A 20,358-nucleotide genomic window follows, 5' to 3' on the forward strand; every position below is an offset into this window, starting at 1 on the left:
CTCTCATAAATACTGAAAGCAAACTACTTGAAAGAAGAAGCCAAAGATTGGAGCCAAAATAAATAAAGGGACAGAATGAACTTAGATACTAGGCATGGAAATTCCAACAGCAATGTGAAAATGTCATGTCTAGGATCTGGTTTGGTTTCAAAAATGTTAAGTTGAAAATTGTATGAACTGCTCTCTTTAATCATACATGCACCAGAGACTGCAGAATATAAGAGTAAAATTAATTTCTAAGATCATATTTTCTCTTGAAGCAAATTAACAGGGATTGCAGATTACCATTCATGAGATACTTAAATAAATTCCATTTTGCCGGGCTACTACCATGATTAACAATGAACCAGAATGCTTTGAAATATCTAGGAGAGCCTGATGTGTTTATTTCCTTCTTTATTTACCACAGTCATAACTGCATGGAACCAGAATCCTGTAGAAAGAATAGTTTGAATAGTTTGGATTGAATAAGTACATAAGCTTAGTGGCACTTATGCTCTTAAGGAAACAAATGTATGTAGTAAAATATCATTAAAAATTATTTGATTTAGAATCAAAAGGCAGATACCTCCAGCTATAAAATAAGTAAGTCATGGGGATGTAATGTTCAGCATGGTGGCCATAGTTAACAACACTGAACAGCATGCTTGAAAGCTGCCAAAAGAATACAGTTGGTCCTTGAAGAACATGGGTTTGAATTACATGAGTTCACTTACACACAGACCTTTTTTTTTTTCAGCAGAAAATACTACAGTATTACACAATCTGCAGTTGGAAGCAACCATGGATACAGAAGGTGAACTATAAGTTACATGCAGATTTTCAGCAGCACAGAGGGTTGGTGCCCCTAATGCCCACATTGTTCAAGGGTCAACTGTGGGTCTTAAAAGTCCTCATCACACACACACAAAATATATATATAACTATGTATGGTGATGGATATTAACTACACTTATTATGGTGATCACTTTGCAATGTATACAAATATTGATTCATTTTATACACCTGACATACAATACTCTCTCTCAATTATAACTCAATCTTAAAAAAAGAATATACAGAAGGAAGATGTCTAGAACGGAGCCTCATTCGGTGGATGTAAAAGGAATGAAATAAACTCAGTTTTGTATCTTTAGCCAGACCTCTCTCCTTAACTGCTCATCCCCACTCTTTGTTGGTTAGTCTACTGGGACATCTCTATTTGATGTCACTCAGGCACCTCTCAGTCCTCATGCGTGAAACATCTTTCTCTTGCCTTCTCTCTATGCTGTCTCCCATGTCAATATAGGTTACCCCTCTCCATTTAAACACACAAATCAGAAACTTGGGAGTCATCCTTTCTAGATTCCTTCCTCTCTTTCTTTCCCCACATTCAATTTACTACAAAGTCACATAAATTCTACTACCCAAATCTCTCTCAAATACACACAACTTGACTTCATTTTTACCACTACCATTCTCTCATATGGGTTACTGGCATCATCTTTTACCTCTCTATTTAAAGTCTTGCCCTATCAAATCCATTATCCAGCCTGCAGCCAGAGCAATCTTTCTAAAATACAAATCTGGCCAATGATGTTTTCCTCTACTTTAAAAACTTTCAACAGTTTCCAGTGTTCATCAATTTAGTCAAGGATACAAACTTGTGGGGCCCTGAGTGGTACCAATAGAATGTCAGGTTCCCATAGTTCATACCTCTGACCCTTGGGAGAAACAATGCCATGGGAAGCAAGGTGGTCTATTGTCTGTCACCGACCATCCACAGCCTCTTACCCCCACATCAGAGGAAGATGGTTGTATCTTTGTTTTCTATATTGGAGCTCAAAGCTCATTCTAGCATTACAGTCCTATAGAAGAGCCATATCACCCAACTTCTTACACAAATACATAATGAGTTCAGAAAGGAAACTGTCCATGGAAAAATGGGTTACAAATTCAAAAAACCAATTTACCAATGGGACTTGGGGACATAATGTGGCACTTGCCATTCAATAAATTAATTAAACCTCCCACAGTGAGGAAGTCGCCAGGAGTTATGAATCCACCTCACTATATTATCATCCAATCTGAATCAATCCTTCTTGTCTACAATACCTTTGTCTGTCTCTTACAAATGCCTGCTGAAAACTAGATATTCCATGAGCACAGGATTCCCTGATCTCCTTCCCTAATAACCCCATTAGAAGAGGCAGTCAGGACAGTCTGGCATAATTTGTGTTCTTAGTGAACCCTGGCTAATTCTTATGATCATCACATCCTTTAAAAAAATGTTTCACTTCATCATTGAAATCCTGCAGTCTCCAGTTCTTTGTCAAGATAAACATGAAGTTCAATGGTCATTAGTTCCTGAACTCCACCTTCTTTCTTCTTTGGGGAAAATGAGGACATTACTCTCTCTCTAGCTTCCTGGCAACTTTCCATCCTCCACAGTTCCACAAAGATGATTCCCAGCTGGCCAGCAATCCCACCTGCAAATTCTCTCATTGCCTTGAGAGGTAGTTCATCTGGGTCAGGAAGCCTTTTGAAATTTCCCTTTCTAGTCGCCTGGGAACACACCAGTCTGCCTGAAGCCCCTCCCTGGTGGGCAGGACCTGTAAGGTGCTGAGGACATCCAGGGGCCACCTTCCCATGAGTCAGCCCATGGCTGTGGGCCCCTTTTCACTCCACCTATCAGTTCCTTGAGGTTGGTCAGAATTGGGTCCAGGGCAAAAGTTTACCTGCACTGCTTTATTTACTCTCAAAGAGTAAAGGAAAGATTTACTTCAAATATTGACACGGTGAACCAGTCATTTTTCTGAGACCATTCAGCCTCATTTAATTCCTTAATGACCAAGAGACTTCCATGAGTGAGCACCATTTGATACGGGATGAAAAGTCTTATTCCATCACCACAACTGCATGAAAATACAGGATTACTCCCAAGGCAAACATTACTTCAACTATCCCTCAACTATGCTTCACACACCATCTTTATACTAAAGATGACGTGAGAACACATTTGACAGAAAAGCAAGCATGGTAAAATGAAAGACAGACTCTGATTAGGCCAGTGCAATGACTTCCCCTCCTAACTTGCACTTGAGGTATATAGTAAGTCCTTAGGATTTCACCTTCTGTCAATTCTGACCAAATTTAAAAATGTGCAGTAACAGAGCTGTCAACGAAAATATATTATCTGTTCCTCAAAGACTCATCACTGCTTTTTTGGAGCTGGAAAACAGCCAATGCTGTGTACATGCCAGATGAAGATCCAAAGATCTCAGAAAATCAAACCACTAATCTCAGCAAATCACTGGCTTCCTACCTCAGCTTTACAAAAGATCATTTTGTTTTCCAGCAAAAATCATTTGGCCTACCTTGGACAAGTCTGCCATCTCAGACTCTCGAGCCAAAACTACTGCTTTCTCCAAGGGAAATGGATCTTTCCTATGAACTTTAATTTTCCTTACTATCTTAATCATATTGCTCTGTCCTGTGATTTTCTTGGGTGTACATGAGAGGTATATGAGCTACTACATAAAACAAAACACTATTAGCTTTTATGCTAAAAGATGGGGGATCATGTCCTAGATCTGACATTTACTACCTATAATGGGGAGCTATTCCATTACCCTATTTGAGAATCAATTTCTGTACCACAAGTAACTGTAAACTAGTAACATATACAGTTATTACAATATACATAAATTATAATAACATATACAGAAATTATTACAATAATTAGTATTCCCACACAGGCATATTTCCCACCTTCAAAAGTAGTTTTGGGGGTTTTATGTTGAGATATAACTGACATTAAAATAATATGTAAGTTAACCAGCAAGAATATAATGGGCAACATAGGGAAATATAGCCATTATTTCATAAAACCTTTAAATGGAGGATAACCTTTAAAAAGACTAAATCATTATGTTGTCATGTGAAACTAATATAATACTGTGAATCAACTATGAAGTGAAGTCAAAGTGAAGTGAAAGTCACTCAGTCGTGTCCAACTGTTTGCAACCCTATGGACTATAGAGTCTGTGGAATTCTCCAGGCCAGAATACAAGTGGGTAGCCTTTCCCTTCTCCAGGGGATCTTCCCAACCCAGGGATGGAACCCAGGTCTCCTGCATTGCAGGCGGATTCTTTACCAGCTGAGCCACAACTATACTTCAAGAAAAGCAGCTGTGCAAGCTTAAGGGATGATTTGACATACCTATCTCAAAATTATTAACATTTACTGGAGTATTACTAACACCTCTATCATGTCACACAATTATCATTTCTTTCCTGATGAAGACAATTAAGTTCTAGTCTCTTAGCAACTTTGAGATTTCTAATTCAGTACTGTTGATTATAATCACTAAGCTGTGCATTCCATTTCCAGGCTTACTTACTAGTTCCAAGTCTGTACTCGTTAATAACATCTCCCCAACTCCTCTATCCTCATGTCCTTATAACCACCATCCTACCTTGTTATGTTTTGCTTCTTTACAACTTCACGTCTTCTCTGACATCTAACAGATCTTGTAGGCAGTGTGTGCTCTGTGGTCAGTCATGTCCCAACTCTTTGTGACCCTATGGATTGTAGCCTGCTAGGCTTCTCTATCCACGGGATTTTCCAGGCAAGAGGAGTGGGCTGCCATTTCCTTCTCCAGGGGATCTTCCTGACCAAGGACTCGAACCCACATCATGTGCATTGGCAGGCATACTCCTTATTACTGAGCCACTTGGGAAGCCCATATGAAGGCAGGTGCTCTACTAAACTATTTACTGACTGATTAGAAGATTCCTTTAGCACATAATGATTCAGGGATAAGACTGATCCTTGCACATTATCTACAAAAGGTAGACCTTGAGCTCAGTTGCCATCTGATAGAAGAATAAATGTAGGACTAAAGTCTTCAATTTCATTTAAGTCTATGAATATTCATATACTCCATAAAGGTTAACAGTGAATCTTAAGATCAGAAAAGAAATCTTAGGGTGAAAAGAACTCCTAGAACAAGGAGCTCTCCATATCTATCCTGCAAATTTTCTGTACCTGGTTTTGGTTAAGATTGCGGCTAGCCAGTTGTCAAGTGGTTTGAATGATATGAAGTTCTTCAAACGCTGAAGACCTACCAACTTAATTATGGGCGACAAAGAGGGATTACTTTGATTAAAATCTCAGAAATTTTTGTGTTCCCGGGTCACACATGGTTTGTCACAAACTGAACTATAAAACAAGGTAATAAACTCAAAAAAGCTAGCTGACATATCTACCAGGTGATAAATATTGTATTTTGTGAAGGTGAGCAAAGAAAATGAAGCCAAAGAAAGATGTCAGTACTGTAGAAGTGGAAACATTTGTTAGGGACGATCAATCTCCCTGTGGAGAAACCTTGTGATTCTCAAGAAGTATATTTCAGCAAAACAAAAATGTTCAGAAGTTGAAAGAAAACTAAGATGAATTAAAAGTATAAGAGAAAGCTTCTATGACAGAGAGTTAGAAACTCTATGAGATGAGCTTAAAGAAAGCCAAAGAAAAGACAATTATCCACAGAACTCTGACATATAATTTACTTTAACAGATAACAGTTATTATTCCATTCCCTTTCTTTCAGGACAATGGAAATAAAACAGAGCTAACAGGGTTGGGGAAGAAGAATGATAACATTTCTTGTGTTAGTCATTCAGTTGTGTCTAATTCTTTGTGACCCCACAGAGTGTAACCCGGCAGGCTCCTCTGTCCATGGACTTCTCCAGGTAAGAATACAGCTGGAGTGGATAGCCATTCCCTTACCCAAGGGATCTTCCCGACCCAAGGACTGAACCCAGGTCTCCCACATTGCAGCAGATTCTTTACCATCTGAGGCACCAGGGAAGCCCCATATTACATTTAATTCTGATAATAAACCCTATGAAGAAAGTACTTCAATTCCCATTTTACAGATATTAAAACTAAGCTTCAGAAAGGCCATACAGCCCAAATCTGCTCAAATTCAGGGAAACGTGATCTATATATCAGAGTTACTGAATATACCCTAAAACAATTAAATGTTAGAGAAATTTCCTTTGGGAGATGGCTCTAGTCAGGTTTGAATCAGGCTACTTTAGCTTTCCTGAGACAAGCGAAACATGTAAATTGAGGACTTGACACACTGGCTTCTTTCAAGAAAGATTCTGACTGAAAGCAGCCAGAGAGAACTGGCCAGAACTCAAGGCGATGAAATAATTCTAAGAGGTGGGGATCGCATGGGCAATATCTCCAGGCTGAATGTGAGGTCCAATGAATACAGTGCTAAATGATGAAAGTGGCTCTCAAGAGAGCACCGAAATCCACAACTTGAAAAAAGAAGCTTCATTAACAGAGGAGCCAACAAAGGTTGCCAAAAAAGCACTGAGGGACAGATATTTTGAAAGTGCACAATAAACTATTGAGAATGAAGGATCAGATGCCCTGAACTAAACATAGCAGGTGTTGCCTGGGGGTTCATGCTAGGAAAAAGGATGAACCCTCAGACAATACCTGCTAACATTTTAACCTGTTTCTGCACCAAACAACTCCTGCTCTAATTCATAAATCAAGGAGCAGCATCAAATAGTAAGATCCAGTATACATGGCATGAATACAAAAAGGCCATTAAGGGTTTCAGTAAGTTCACCATTTAGTCAGCAAAAGCAGGAGAAAGTATAACTAACTGGCATTAAATCCCTGTAGAACAGAAGGGTCAAAATGGTCATTCTTAATTCTTAATTCTGTTTAACAGAAAAAAGAGCCAAATGGACATCAAGATCAATGAGTTTTAAATATATATATATATATATATATATATAAAAGCATAATGCCAAAGAAAGTATTACTCTGTACAACAGTGTCTAGGTTTAATTATAATAACTTAAAAATATGCTGTGAGAGTAGAGTGGTAGAAAAAGAAGGTTACTAAGATCTACAGAACAGCCCTGCAAGGTACAGATTGTCATCTCTCCAGATGAAAACTAACAAATGCCCTGTGTAGGACTTTTCTCCAAACAATGAGATTTGGGAATTTTTTTTAGTCTTTCATGTTCTCATACATTAAAAATTGAAGGAAAAAGTCTCATCAATGTACCCTAAGGTGTCTGTACTAAAAGGATAGAGGAAGCCTCAAACTAGTCACATTTAATGGTTAGACACAAGAACAGCTGAACAGCAAGGAACACTTGGTAAATCATTTATCATTTGATGCTTTCCCTGACCTCCATATGGAGAAGGCAATGGCACCCCACTCCAGTATTCTTGCCTGGAGAATCCCAGGGACGGGGGAGCCTGGTGGGCTGCCGTCTATGGGGTCGCACAGAGTTGGACACAACTGAAGCAACTTAGCAGCAGCTGACCTCCACAGAAGCTCTAACACTTCCTAATCCCTTAGGCTGCTTTTTTCCTTCATGGGACTCATCACCCCTGACATACCCTATACTCTACTTTTTTCCTTGTGAGCTCCGGAGTCTAAGTACAATGAAGGGAGGAAATTTATTTTGTCCACTCTCAATCCCCAGGGTCTAAAACAAAATACCTGACTCATAGTAGGAATACAGTATTCAATGATGAAAGTGGCAAATAGAGAAATAAATATAGGTCAGGTTGTATTATGGATGAGCTCAACTCAAAGACAAGCTTAGGTAGGACTACACCCTCTGAAAAGTTTAGAGTACCAGAAGTACAAAGATGAGAAACAAAATGAATAAAGGAACAAAGCCAAAAAGATACGATGGGGTATTCATGAGCATTGTCAGAGTACTGTGGAAAAATCCAATCCATTCATTGGCTCAATCTGAACAGAAAGGTATTCTGCAATATCTGCTTTTTGTCATATTCAACTTTCACACTTGAAAGCTCGTCTGCCATAAAATATTAAGATGGAAAAATCCATTTTGGTACAATCTGCAAAAGCCCATAGGAGAAATTTACAAAAACTGCAAGTTCAAAATGAACAATGGATGGCACTGCAATTACATCACAGACAAGAAGCTTGATCAATAGATGACACAGAATCCGAAACTCTACCCAAAGCAAAAGGGAAAAAAGGACATGGCCTATTTGTAATGGGAAATGTGTGACCTTAGTTAGCAATGCAAAACTGCTTGGCCAAGTGGCCAAGTGTGTAACTTGGGGTGAGTAACATGGTGACCTAATAGCTTTGCTTATGATTCTGCTAATCTGGCTGCTAAATGAGGTGCTTTGTTTCTGTCACTCAGCTGGAGCAGTGTGGTCACAATCAGATTGATTGCACACATCTTGGTGTAAGAACTCATATATTATTATTCCCCAGCCTGGATCCACGCATTTACACTGAAGAGCAATCACTTGCCAATTTGATCAGTCACGTTCCATTAGTAAATTCATGAATCAGGGCTATGTTTATGCCATGGTTGTGAATTTTAGTTAGTTAAGGTAAAGTTCAGGCTCTACTTTTGGATTATAATATGCATTGGTATGTGAAAATGAGTACAAGAATGGAACCTTGATAGGCAACTATGAAATTTATGCCAAATGGGAAAATTAAAACCACATGCACTTTCTGACCAGCACTGATTATATAAACAAAAGCTTATCAAATAGGCAACTAATAAACAAACAAACAAAAACCTTCTTCCCAAAGATCAACACCTCACAAGTCTACTGATAGAGACCCTTGGGAATGGGCATAAGATTCAGGGTGGAGGGCTATCCACACCTGGTACAGGGGCTCAGCTCATGCTGCCTCAGGAGGAGTCCAAAGCATTGAAACTGCAAGTGCTTCTGCCAAATCTACCTGTCCCATCTCCTCTAACACACCCACACAGCTCAGAACTCTATGAATAAGGACCAACATTTTTAATAGGACCAAGAGGGTCCGGCATGGTCTTTCCCCTTGTTGTCTTCCCCCTGCAGCAAATCTTCCCTTGTACTCTGTCTTACAACCACACTAGCTCTTCAGCCTCTGGAACATGATCTGCTTCCTCCTTCCATGAGCCCCTTGCACATACCAAATGTCCAAAACAATCTTCTTTCCATCCCCTTCCCCAGTCAAAGCCCTGGTTAAACCTCAACTCAAGAATTTTCCTTGAGGCAACTCATTCTATCATATGCTCTTGTAACATCAAAGAACCCTCTTTCCTAACACATGTCTCTTTTGCACAATAAAAGAAACTATAAGCAAGGTGAAAAGACAACCCTCAGAATGGGAGAAAATAATAGCAAATGAAACAACTAAAAGAGAATTAATCTCCAAAACATACAGTCATACAGTTCAATACCAGTAAAACAAACAACCCAATCAAACAGTGGGCAAAAGACCTAAATGGACATTCCTCCAAAGAAAACATACAGGTGGCTAATAAACACATGAAAAGATGCTCAACATCACTCATTATTAGAGAAATGCAAATCAAAACCACAATGAGGTATCATCTCACACTGGTCAGAATGGCCATCATCAGAAAGTCTACAAACAATAAATGCTGGAGAAGGTATGGAGAAAAGGGAACCTTTTACACTGTTGGGGATGCAAACTGGTACAGCCACTATAGGGAACAGTGTGGAGACTCCTTGAAAAACTGGGACTACAACTGCCATACAACCTAGCAATCTCACTGCTGGGCATAAGTTCTGGGAAACCAGAACTGAAAAAGACACGTGTACCCCATGTTCATTGCAGCACTATTTACGAAGCTAGGACATGGAAGCAACCTAGATGTCCATCAGCAGATGAGTGGATAAGGAAGTGTGGTACATACACACAATGGAATATTACTCAGCTATAAAAAGGAATCTTGCCTGGAGAATCCCCATGGATAGAGGAGCCTGGTGGGCTACAGTCCACGTGGTCACAGAGTCGGACACAACTGAATGACCAAGCACATAAAAAGGAATGCATTTGAGTCAGTTCTAATGAGGTGGATGAACCTGGAGCCTATTATACAGAACAGAGTAAGTAAGAAACAGAAAGACAAATACTGTATATTAACTCATATATATGGAATTTAGAAAGATGGTACTGACAATCCTACATGCAAGGCAGCAAAAGAGACACAGACATAAAGAACAGACTTTTGGATTCAGTAGGAGAAGAAGAGGGTGGAATGATTTGAGAGAATAGCACTGAAACATATACTTTACCGTATGTAAAACAGATGACCAGTGCAAGTTCGACGCATGAAGTAGGGCACCCAAAGCTGGTGCTCTGGGACAACATAAAGGGAGAGCGTGAGGAAGGAAGTAGGAGGAGGATTCAGGATGCGGAGGGGGACACATGTATACCTCTGGCTGATTCATGTTGATATATGGCAAAAACCATCACAGTATTGTAAAGCAATTATCCTCCAATTAAAATAAATAAATTAATTTTAAAATAAAAATAATTAAAAACAAACAAAAGAACAAGGTACTTTGTTTGGCCCCTCAGTGTATCACAGCACTGAGTACCACTCTGTATGTAAGTAAAGTGAAAGTTGCTCAGTCATGTCCAACTCTTTGCAACCCCATGGACTGTAAAGTCCATGGAATTCTCCAGGCCAGAACACTGGAGTGGGTAGCCTTTCCCTTCTCCAGGGAATCTTTCCAACCCAGGGATCGAACCCAGGTTTCCTGCACTGCAGGCAGATTCTTTACCAGCTAAGCCACAAGGGAAGCCTAAGAATACTGGAGTGGGTAAACTATCCCTTCTCCAGGGGATCTTCCCGACCCAGGAATCAAACTGGGGTCTCCTGCATTGCAGGCAGATTCTTTACCAACTGAGCTATCAGGGAAGCACACCACTCTATGTATAGACAGTGAATTATACAGTATTTGAGAAAAAAAGGAAGAAGAGAGGAAGGATGGAAAAGTTCAACTCACGTTGTCAGAATGTGGCATGGGGTGGGAAAGAGTTCAGCTTTTGTGAAAAAGATCACACGGTGAACAGAAACACAAAGGAAAACCATTAAGGGGAGAAAGCTGACTAGAGCACAAATAATCAGGAGCAAAGCAGAGTCATTATCTTCCTCAGTGCCTCAGTATTCATTAAATACTTGAGTGAATGAATGAATGAACAAATATAAGGGGTTGCTGTTGTTCAGTCATGTCCGACTCTTTGCCATGCCATGGACTGCAGCATACCAGCCTCCTCTGTCCTCCACCATATTCTGGACTTTGCTCAGATCCGTGTCCATTGACTCAGTGATGCCATCCAACCACCTCATCCTCTGTCGTCTCCTCCTCCTCCTGCCTTCAGTCCTTCCCAGCATCAGAGTCTTGTCCAGTGAGTCAGCTCGTCACATCAGGTGGCCAAAGTATTGGAGCTTCAGCTTCACCATCAGTTCTTCCAATGAATATTCAGGGTTGATTTCCCTTAGGGTTGACTGGTTTGACCTCTTTGCAATCGAAGGAACTCTCAAGAGTCTTCTCCAGTACCACAGCTCAAAAGCATCAATGGGCAATCAGTTCAGATTTCTCTTTCTATATTTGCTGCTTCGGCTGCAAGTTTGTGTATATTTCTTGATTCTATAAGTCTGTGGTAGCTCCGTCTCATACCTTCTCTTTTTAAGCATTTTGCTCTCCACCTCTCTCCTCTTTGTGGCACTTATTATCAATATTTTATTTGGTTTTGAGTATTAATCACATCAGGGGTAACAATTTGTTTCAATCAGAATTATGTTTCATGTAAAATCTTACTTCCTTCATGTCCACTCAATTTCTTATTTTGAACATGGTTAAAAGTTACTTACAACTTTTCTCTAAATGACATGAGTTTGTTACATTCCTTTTTCTCTCTCACCTTTTTCCATTTTGAAAGACAGCTCACTTGGCATTATACCACTCTGTCAGAAAACCGGTCAGACAGAAGACACACGACTACAATAAGTCCACTCTAGGCAATGGCACCCCACTCCAATATTCTTGCCTGGAAAATCCCATGGACGGAGGAGCCTGGTGGGCTACAGTCCACGGGGTCGCTAAGAGTCGGACACGACTGAGCGACTTCACTTTCAATTTTCACTTTCATGCATTGGAGAAGGAAATGGCAACCCACTCCAGTGTTCTTGCCTGGAGAATCCCAAGGACGGGGGAGCCTAATGGGCTGCCGTCTATGGGGTCGCAGAGAGTCGGACACAACTAAAGCGACTTAGCAGCAGCAGCAGTCCTTACCAAGACACTGCCCATTCCAGCCTCGAAACCCTTCTGTGCAGGGAACACACTGGTAAGATCCGGGAGAGTTCACGCACTGCTCATCTGGACAAGTGCTTGGAGTCAAACATTCATCAACATCTGAAAAAATAAAAAAGCTAGGTCACAGACATTTTATCAGAACACTAAAGCATGAACTGATTTGTGTGATAAAGGGGAAAAAGATTGGTGGGGAAAACCATAACTGGAAAAGTGAAACACGAGGTGTGCATTTAAACACTCAGTGAGAATGTATGGCCAGGTATAACTTGATTGAAATATTTACATATGTTTCAAGGAAGAACTTGGCCCCAATTATCCAATTGGCAGGCCCAGATCTCTCCACTCTGTGAGTTGGCAGTTCTCTAGGACCACTTTTTGGACATCAACATCTTTCAAGTAATAGTCTGGTTTGCCAGAAAGAAATACAAGAAATGAACACAACAGTGAGGAAGCCATTTATCCACCTGGCTAGAGGTTCTCTCTGCAGACAATGGGGTACTCTAGGGAAATCCTTGCTTTGGCTTCATGGTCCCCAAAACATCCGAGGTTTAAATAATTTAAAACTTTTCATGTGATAGGAATTCCTTGGAGGTCAACAAAGAACATTAGGAGAGAATGAACTCATCAAATACTTCCAAGATTTTCCAGAAACTATGGTGAATAATCATAGGGTAATATATTCTGGTTTAAAATATACCTTGCTTTTCACATTCACGGCTAACTAAAGTTATTAATCATTGTTCTTTTCAATGTGAGGAGAAAAAAAATCACCTTAAATATGGACAGAACTGTGGCAGAGATACAATAGCTTCAGACTTTTTAAAGAATGGTCAAACAATTGGAGATGTGGATGTAGAAAAAAGACTTGTAGACACAGCTAGGGAAGGAGCAGGTGGGATGAATTGAGAAAGCAGCATTGACATACATACACCACTATGTGTAAAAGAGATAGCTAGAAGGAAGCTGCCATATAACACAGGGAGCCAAGCCTTGTGTCCTACTGACAATCTAGAGGGTTGGGATGGGGGCGGGAGACAGGAGGGAGGCTCAGGAGGAAGGGAATATATATATATATAGTTCTGATTGATTTGTACAGCAATCAATATTGACTGATTGTTGTACAGCAGAAACAAACACAACATTATAAAGCAATTACCCTCCAACTAAAAAAAAAAAAGAATGGTAAAACAATAAAATAGGGGGAAAGGTAACAGAGGTGCCATTTAACCATTTAATGAAATGAAAAGGTAACATTTCAACCATTTAAAATGAGTACTAACACCTGGGTACAAGCCCCAACTGAAACAGGTATTTTCCAAGTGAGTGGATTCAGTGTCTAAGTGTCATGATATAAGATATATATAGGACCTCTAATCACACTTAAAATTTAAACAAGATTTTTCAGGAAAAAAAGTGAAAGAAATATATAATGAATACACTGAACATGCATGGGTATTTGATGTCATCATTCTGGCAAATTCTCAGAAATCACCTCCCATTATGTATCATTAGAGATGTATGAAAAGATGCTTAAAGTAAAAGATGTTATTAATAGAATAAGCACCAGGTCAATGTTGCAATTTTTTTTCCTATCAGCAAAAAATCCTTGCCAATAGACAATGACACACAGTGGTGTTTTTTTTTTTTAGGTCAGATGTTCTGGGACTTCTTGTTCTACGAAAAGATGATGCTTGCCAGTTTAATTTTCGAAACAGCATTACATTCTTCTCTGGATGGGATTTAAAAAAAAAAAAAAATGGAACTACAACTGCTAAGTCAGAGAAGGTCATTGAGATAGGCTGGTCTGATAAATAAGGTCCAATGCTGAGCAACATAAGAGAGTAACATCCCTGGATTTCCTGCTGCTCTCACCTGTTTGCTTGTTCCCTCATCTATAAATGAGGGACTACCTGCCTGGTAATACCTTCAGAGAATAAAGTAAGGGTGCATGAGATAATGTCTGTAAGCTACAGTAGACTCCTTGGAGACTGGCGCTGTTTGAAAGCAACTTTGTCAGTGACAGCTGAGAAAATCTTCAGTGAGCCAGAAGCCCAGGGACCTTTGGTTCTGGTCCATGTTGAAATTAGAAAACAGCCACGTTATTTGGCTCCTTCATTTCAAGCTTTTTCATAGGGATAGAATTATATAATTATTAACTCAGGGGATGCTGGTGAGATTTCTGTTAAATAATTTCCATGCACTGAATATTACTGAAGAGTCTCCTTTCCATTCACTTACTTACCTTCAACTTTCTTTCCTACTCCTTTCTACTGTGCATCCTTAACCTGTAGTAATTCCTTAAATATTTTATCTTCCCATCCTCAGTCTGTGTGAAGAACCTGAGGATCTGTATTTGACCTTTTGGGGAAGTACAGTTTTGCATATTAAGTGCTTGTCATATAAACTTAAGCCCCATTTTTTTTCTAAAAAACTCCAACAATTATAGATTTTCTGAAAATATCTATGCAAAAACAAAAGGAGTCAGGGAAAGGGGAAGTTTAGGAAAACTAGTAGTTCTTGAGAGCTAACAAGGTGACAGGCACCATATGACATACTGCAACACCTATTCACCTGCACGAGCCTGAAAGTTAACTGCATGGCTCCCATTTCACAGATGAAGAACTAAGTTCTGAAGGGCCTACATAACTGGCCCCAAGATAGACAATTACTGAGTGTGGGGATCATGAGCTGAAAAGCCATCATCTCCATTCTACTCGTCCTCAAGCGGCCTCCAGGGCAGAGGGACAGTCCCCGTAAGAGAAGAACAGGGACGCTTCACACCTGCACTTTCCCAAGGCCTGCAGCCATCAGGGGAAGAGTTCATATCTCTGTTCTGAAGGGAGCTGATGCAGTAACATAAAATGCTCCCCACTTCTCTCCAGATAACTCAGGGGCTGAGGCAAGGGGCCAGCAAGTGAGGCAGGTGTAGGCTGCCAAAAAAGTGTCTAATGAGCTCTCCCTCCAGGCCTGGTCATTAGAACTGTGAAAAAAAACCAACATGTTGGAGCCAAGAAACAGTGGAGAGCAGCCTTCCCCAACCAGCCTATCCCTCCCGAGCTCTGGAGGCTCAGACATGTCTGAAAATAGGCTAAATGTCAGGTAGCCAGGCAGCGACCATGTGGAACCAGCACCAACCCCACACCAAGGCTCCTCAGAAAGTGTCCAAAGGCCCCTGATCCTTTGTCTTGTTCACATTTCCATGAAGACTGAAGCAGAGGTTCAGTGTATTTCTTCACAAAAATAATTATTCAAAGTGTACCGCAGTGGTTTCAAAAAGTACCCATGTGACTTGGGACACATACACAAACAGAAATATTCAACGGTTAATCATCCTAACTTTGAAATGTTCAAAACTCTTCAAGACATTTTTACAATGAGAGCAAATCCATTGCTGGGGTCAGCATGAAAGAAATTTTATCTGGCACAGCTGGAGTCTGACCTGTAGTTGGTCAGACAACATTTTTGTAGAGAGTCTACAAGCAAGTCCTGGAACACAGGCGAAAGAAAGAAGCTGAGACAAAGGAATGGACCAAGATGAAAAGGTTGAAAAAAAAAGTTCACACAGGTGACACTTGCATCGTGTCCCCAGGTGAATGACGCAGACAGACACTGTGACTAAGTCTGGGTTTGTACTAAGATCCTCTGCAGTTCATTGCTACAAAGTGATGTCACTCCACCTACCAGGGAAGGTGGATATTGAAGTGAGTAATAGACAGAGGAAGAAGACAGAAAAAGACCCAGACAGAGTCACTGAAGGGAAAGAGGCAAAGAGGCTTTGATTCTGGGAGGTAACCGGAGCCTGGGCGAGCTGGTGTCCTGCACGAATTGGCAGTGGAGGAAAACTCGTACCAGGCCAGGTGCCTACCACCTCCAGGTTCTGGAACCAGCCCTGCGTTTCATGGACATGTGTGCTCTGCCCTCAGAAGAGCGGTGGCCTCCCCATCCTCTCAGCAGACTCACCCTCGCAGTGGCCTCCTGGGGTCATGTGGTACCCGCTATCACAGTATTCACACCGGAAGGCCCCAATGGTATTGACACAGTGCCCTTCCCCACAGACGTCTGGCCTCAGACACTCATCGACATCTAAGCAAAGCAGAAAACATTGTCGAGTGTTATTTCCCAAAACCTAATTTCAAACCTCTCCCATTTCCCAGGTTAGTTCAAAGTGAAGAATGAAGCGACTGATTCCTACTATCTATTATCTCTTTGATTTGTTCCAAACAATTGGGTGATTTGGATTTACTCAAATCCAAAAGAAATATTTAACACCACTGGTCTTTGCACACATTTTATATTCCTCATTCAAAAGTGTTGGGGGAAGAAATTCCATTTTCTAATCTTCTAGAATCTAGCAGATTACTGTGTTGTAATGGGTTTAATAATAAATTCTGGGCTGTCTTAATGGGCCCTGGACTGATGGAATCAGGGGAGCTAGAAACCCACATGAGGGAATTTACGCATCAGAAAGAACACTGCTATTACCTATGCAGTTAGTACCCTCCTCACTGGCCATGAATCCTGCTGGGCAGATACACAAGAAACTTCCCTCAGTGTTTTCACAGCGTCCCTGGGAGCAAAGGTGTTGATCCTGAGTGCATTCATCAATATCTGTTAACAAAAAGATACATAAAAGGATTAGCATAGCATGAAATTCTCAGACTCTCTGTTCATGAAATACTAGCATTCTGTCTCCTCTGTCCCACCTTATAAGTGAGGAAAACAGTAAAAGGAATACAGTCAGTTTCCCTGAATACCTGAAGGGCTGCTATTGCAAAGAGGGAATACATGTATGGTGTGCTGCTTTGAAAGTTCAAGCTACAGCTATGATGTTGGTTTTTCAAAAGAAAGATTTCAGGTCAACACAAAATGACCTGCCTGATAACTGGAGTCATGTAAGTGCTGGAATAAGTGCTCAGATATGCGGATGACACCACCCTTATGGCAGAAAGTGAAGAAGAACTAAAGAGCCTCTTGATGAAGGTGAAGGAGGAGAGTGAAAAAGTTGGCTTAAAGCTCAACGTTCAGAAAACTAAGATCATGGCATCTGGTCCCATCACTCCATGGGAAATAGATGGGGAAACAGTGGAAACAGTGTCAGACTTGACTTTTTTGGGCTCCAGAATCACTGCTGATGGTGACTGCAGCCATGAAATTAAAAGACGCTTACTCCTTGGAAGGAAGGTTATGGCCAACCTAGATAGCATGTTTAAAAGCAGAGACATTACTTTGCCAACAAAAGTCCGTCTAGTCAAGGCTATGGTTTTTCCAGTGGTCATGTATGGATGTGAGAGTTGGACGGTGAAGAAAGCTGAGCGCCGCAGAATTGATGCTTTTGAACTGTGGTGTTGGAGAAGACTCTTGAGAGTCCCTTGGACTGCAAGGAGATCCAATCAATCCATCCTAAAAGAGATCAATCCTGGGTGTTCATTGGAAGGTCTGATGTTGAAGCTGAAGCTCCAATACTTTGGCCACCTCATGCGAAGGGTTGACTCATTGGAAAAGACCCTAATGCTGGGTAGGATTGGGGGTGGGAGGAGAAGGGGACGACAGAGGATGAGATGGTTGGATGGCATCACCGACTCAATGAACATGGGTTTGGGTAGACTCCGGGAGTTGGTGATGGACAGAGAGGTCTGGCGTGCTGCAATTCATGGGGTCGCAGAGAGTCGGACACGACTGAGCGACTGAACTGAACTGAACTGAACTGAAGTGCTGGAATTCACTGTGCAAATCCCAGGCCAGCTCAGCAAAGGCAGTCAGCAACGTCATGATAAGCACTCTTTCACAGTGCACATGGGTAAAGCGAGACTGAATCATCTCGACTGACTGCCCTTTTCAACTTTACGCTTGTGATTCTAAACATAATACATCTCATGCATGCAAATTCATGAGAAACAGTCATACTAGAGAGCAAGTAGATGTCCCCCTCACACCTCACTCCACATATATATGCAAAACCAAATAGCAAAACTCATATTTGCATAATGGAATTCAGCATAAAGTGGGTTTAATTAGGTATATCCCTTTGTTACTCCATATTTGCCTTATAACTCTTATTGTTGAACTTCCTTTATCTAAAAAAGATATTAAATTTAATGTTAACACATTAAAATGACTTAACACATTTACACTGCTTTGTGAGATACATTTTTCCCCAAAGAAGCATATATGAGCTCCCTACATCATAAATCCATTAATAGTCTCTTGTCAGCATATACTGATTTTCAATAAAGAAATTCCAACAAAGGTACGTAGAGTCAAAGCTATGGTTTTTCATGTATGTATGGATATGAGAGTTGGACCATAAAAGTGAGCACCCAAGAATTGATGCTTTTGAAGTGCGGTGTTGGAAAAGACTCTTGAGAGTCCCTTTAACTGCAAGGAGATCCAACCAATCAATCCTTAAGGAAATCAGTCCTGAATATCATTGGAAGAACTGATGCTGAGGCTGAAGCTCCAATTCTTTAGCCACTTGATGCAAAGAACTGACTAATTGGAAAAGACCCTGATGCTGGGAAAGATTGAAGGCAGGAGGAGAAGGGGACAACAGAGGATGAGATGGTTGCATGGTATCACCGATTCAATTGACATGAGTTTGAGCAAGCTCCAGGAGTTGGTGATGGACAGGGAAACCTGGCATGCTGCAATCCACGGGGTGACAAAGAATCAGACATGAATGAGTGACTGAACTGAATAGAAATTCCTTTTAAAAATTAAATTTTACAAACTTACACAAACATTTTTATTGCACGATATATTAATTTTTGCTAAATATGTTTATAGATAGCTAGTTCTAGAGCTCTTAATTATTGTCTATATTCTTTACCTGAAAAACTTTGGGAAATTATTCCACCTTGATGTAACTGTATTACTCTTGGCAAAGCAGGCAGCATTGAACCAAGAGGTAAGAGCCTTCTAGGAGCTAAGCAAGCCTCTTTTTTGAGTACATTTAGCTCAGGGAGAAAATTTTTTTTTTTAATTAAACAATATTTTCCCCATGATTACAATGTTCTTAATGTGCAAACATTTGATATTTAATAATTTCATCAACCAAAAGTGTCTTCTTACCAACACATTTCCTCTGTTGCTCACTGAACTTGTAGCCATCATAGCATATACAGGTATACCTCACTGGCAGGTTAATGCAGTGTCCTGCTCCACAGATGTCAGGATTCACAGTACATTCATTGATTTCTTCAAAAATAAGAAAATGTGGGACAAAACAGATATAAACAAAGACTTCATTGCACCTTGCAAACGATTACTTTGTTTTTCCTGAATACCTTATTGCCAGGTATGCATTCAGAAAACAAAATTTTACACTCTAAAATCAAGTGTAAACTCATCTGATTACTTTATGATTGATCAGTTAGTCACAGCCAAAGCCATCAAAAATTCTTAATGAGACAACTTCTAAGATGAACTGGAGTAGGTGGAAATTTAGAAAGAGGCCATCCTGGACGTTATCATCAATTCTGAACTTTTTCAAGATGGTCCATCAATGAGTTTCTATCCACTCCAGTTCATTTTGGATGATGGACTGAATCACATGATTCCTTCTGATAAGAAATAGATGGCAGCTTTGTACTATTTGTTAGCAGGCCAAATTTAAGTTCCAAAAAACATACTCAACCTCCTCCCAAATTTCTCATTAATTCTCCAGAAAGATTTACCACTTCTAATCAAAGCAGAACTTCTGGATGCAACTTATTCTTAATTTGCCAATTTCAACAGGAGCATATTTTATTTATACTAGTAGAACATACAATCTTCTTCCAAATCTTCTCTGCTCAGTTCCTCCCTTCCTTTCCTCCTGATTCCTGCATGAGACTGGCTTCTTCTATGAAGTCTTTGCTCCACTCATAGACACTGGCTGTGGTCAAGGCAAGGGGAGGGGAGTTTCCGGTGGGTGAAGGCCTTCACAACATGCTTTATTACCAAAATGACCTGAAAACTCAAAGGTGACCTTCTGAGATGAATCACTCCAAGATAGTCTGTTGATCTCAGTGATCTTTGTAAGGATGTATAATAGTATAGTAGGGAGTGGGTGGTACAGCTGGTGGTCAGAGCCCAGGCTTGAGACTGAGAGTACAGGTACCAACTTTGCTGCCCTTTCTTTGCTCTATAATAGAGCACAAATTACTTAAACAATCTAAGCCTCACTTTTCTCTATGTATAAATGAGAATGATCAGAGCACCAACTTCAGAGTGTGAGGTTCAAAA

General features: G+C 40.4%; 1 protein-coding gene across 37 annotated transcripts in view; it reads right to left on the reverse strand.

The window, feature by feature from the left end:
* Positions 1 to 20,358, reverse strand: part of LTBP1 (latent transforming growth factor beta binding protein 1) — a 453,402-nt gene that overhangs the window by 125,561 nt on the left and 307,483 nt on the right. For 27 of the 37 annotated variants that reach the window (XM_081590239.1, XM_081590236.1, XM_081590238.1 and 24 more), the window contains 4 exons: positions 19,204 to 19,329; positions 16,618 to 16,743; positions 16,096 to 16,218; positions 12,115 to 12,234 (listed from right to left, as the gene is read on the reverse strand). In XM_081590239.1, the coding sequence (XP_081446365.1) occupies positions 12,115 to 12,234; positions 16,096 to 16,218; positions 16,618 to 16,743; positions 19,204 to 19,329 (495 nt within the window). The remainder of the gene's footprint in view (positions 1 to 12,114; positions 12,235 to 16,095; positions 16,219 to 16,617; positions 16,744 to 19,203; positions 19,330 to 20,358) is intronic. The other 10 variants (XM_081590269.1, XM_081590265.1, XM_081590268.1 and 7 more) reach the window with 3 other exon arrangements.

Source organism: Giraffa tippelskirchi, chromosome 4 (genome assembly GCF_054371585.1).
Source record: "Giraffa tippelskirchi isolate mGirTip1 chromosome 4, T2T-mGirTip1v1.2.pri, whole genome shotgun sequence".
In the NCBI taxonomy this organism is placed as follows: Eukaryota; Metazoa; Chordata; class Mammalia; order Artiodactyla; family Giraffidae; genus Giraffa; species Giraffa tippelskirchi.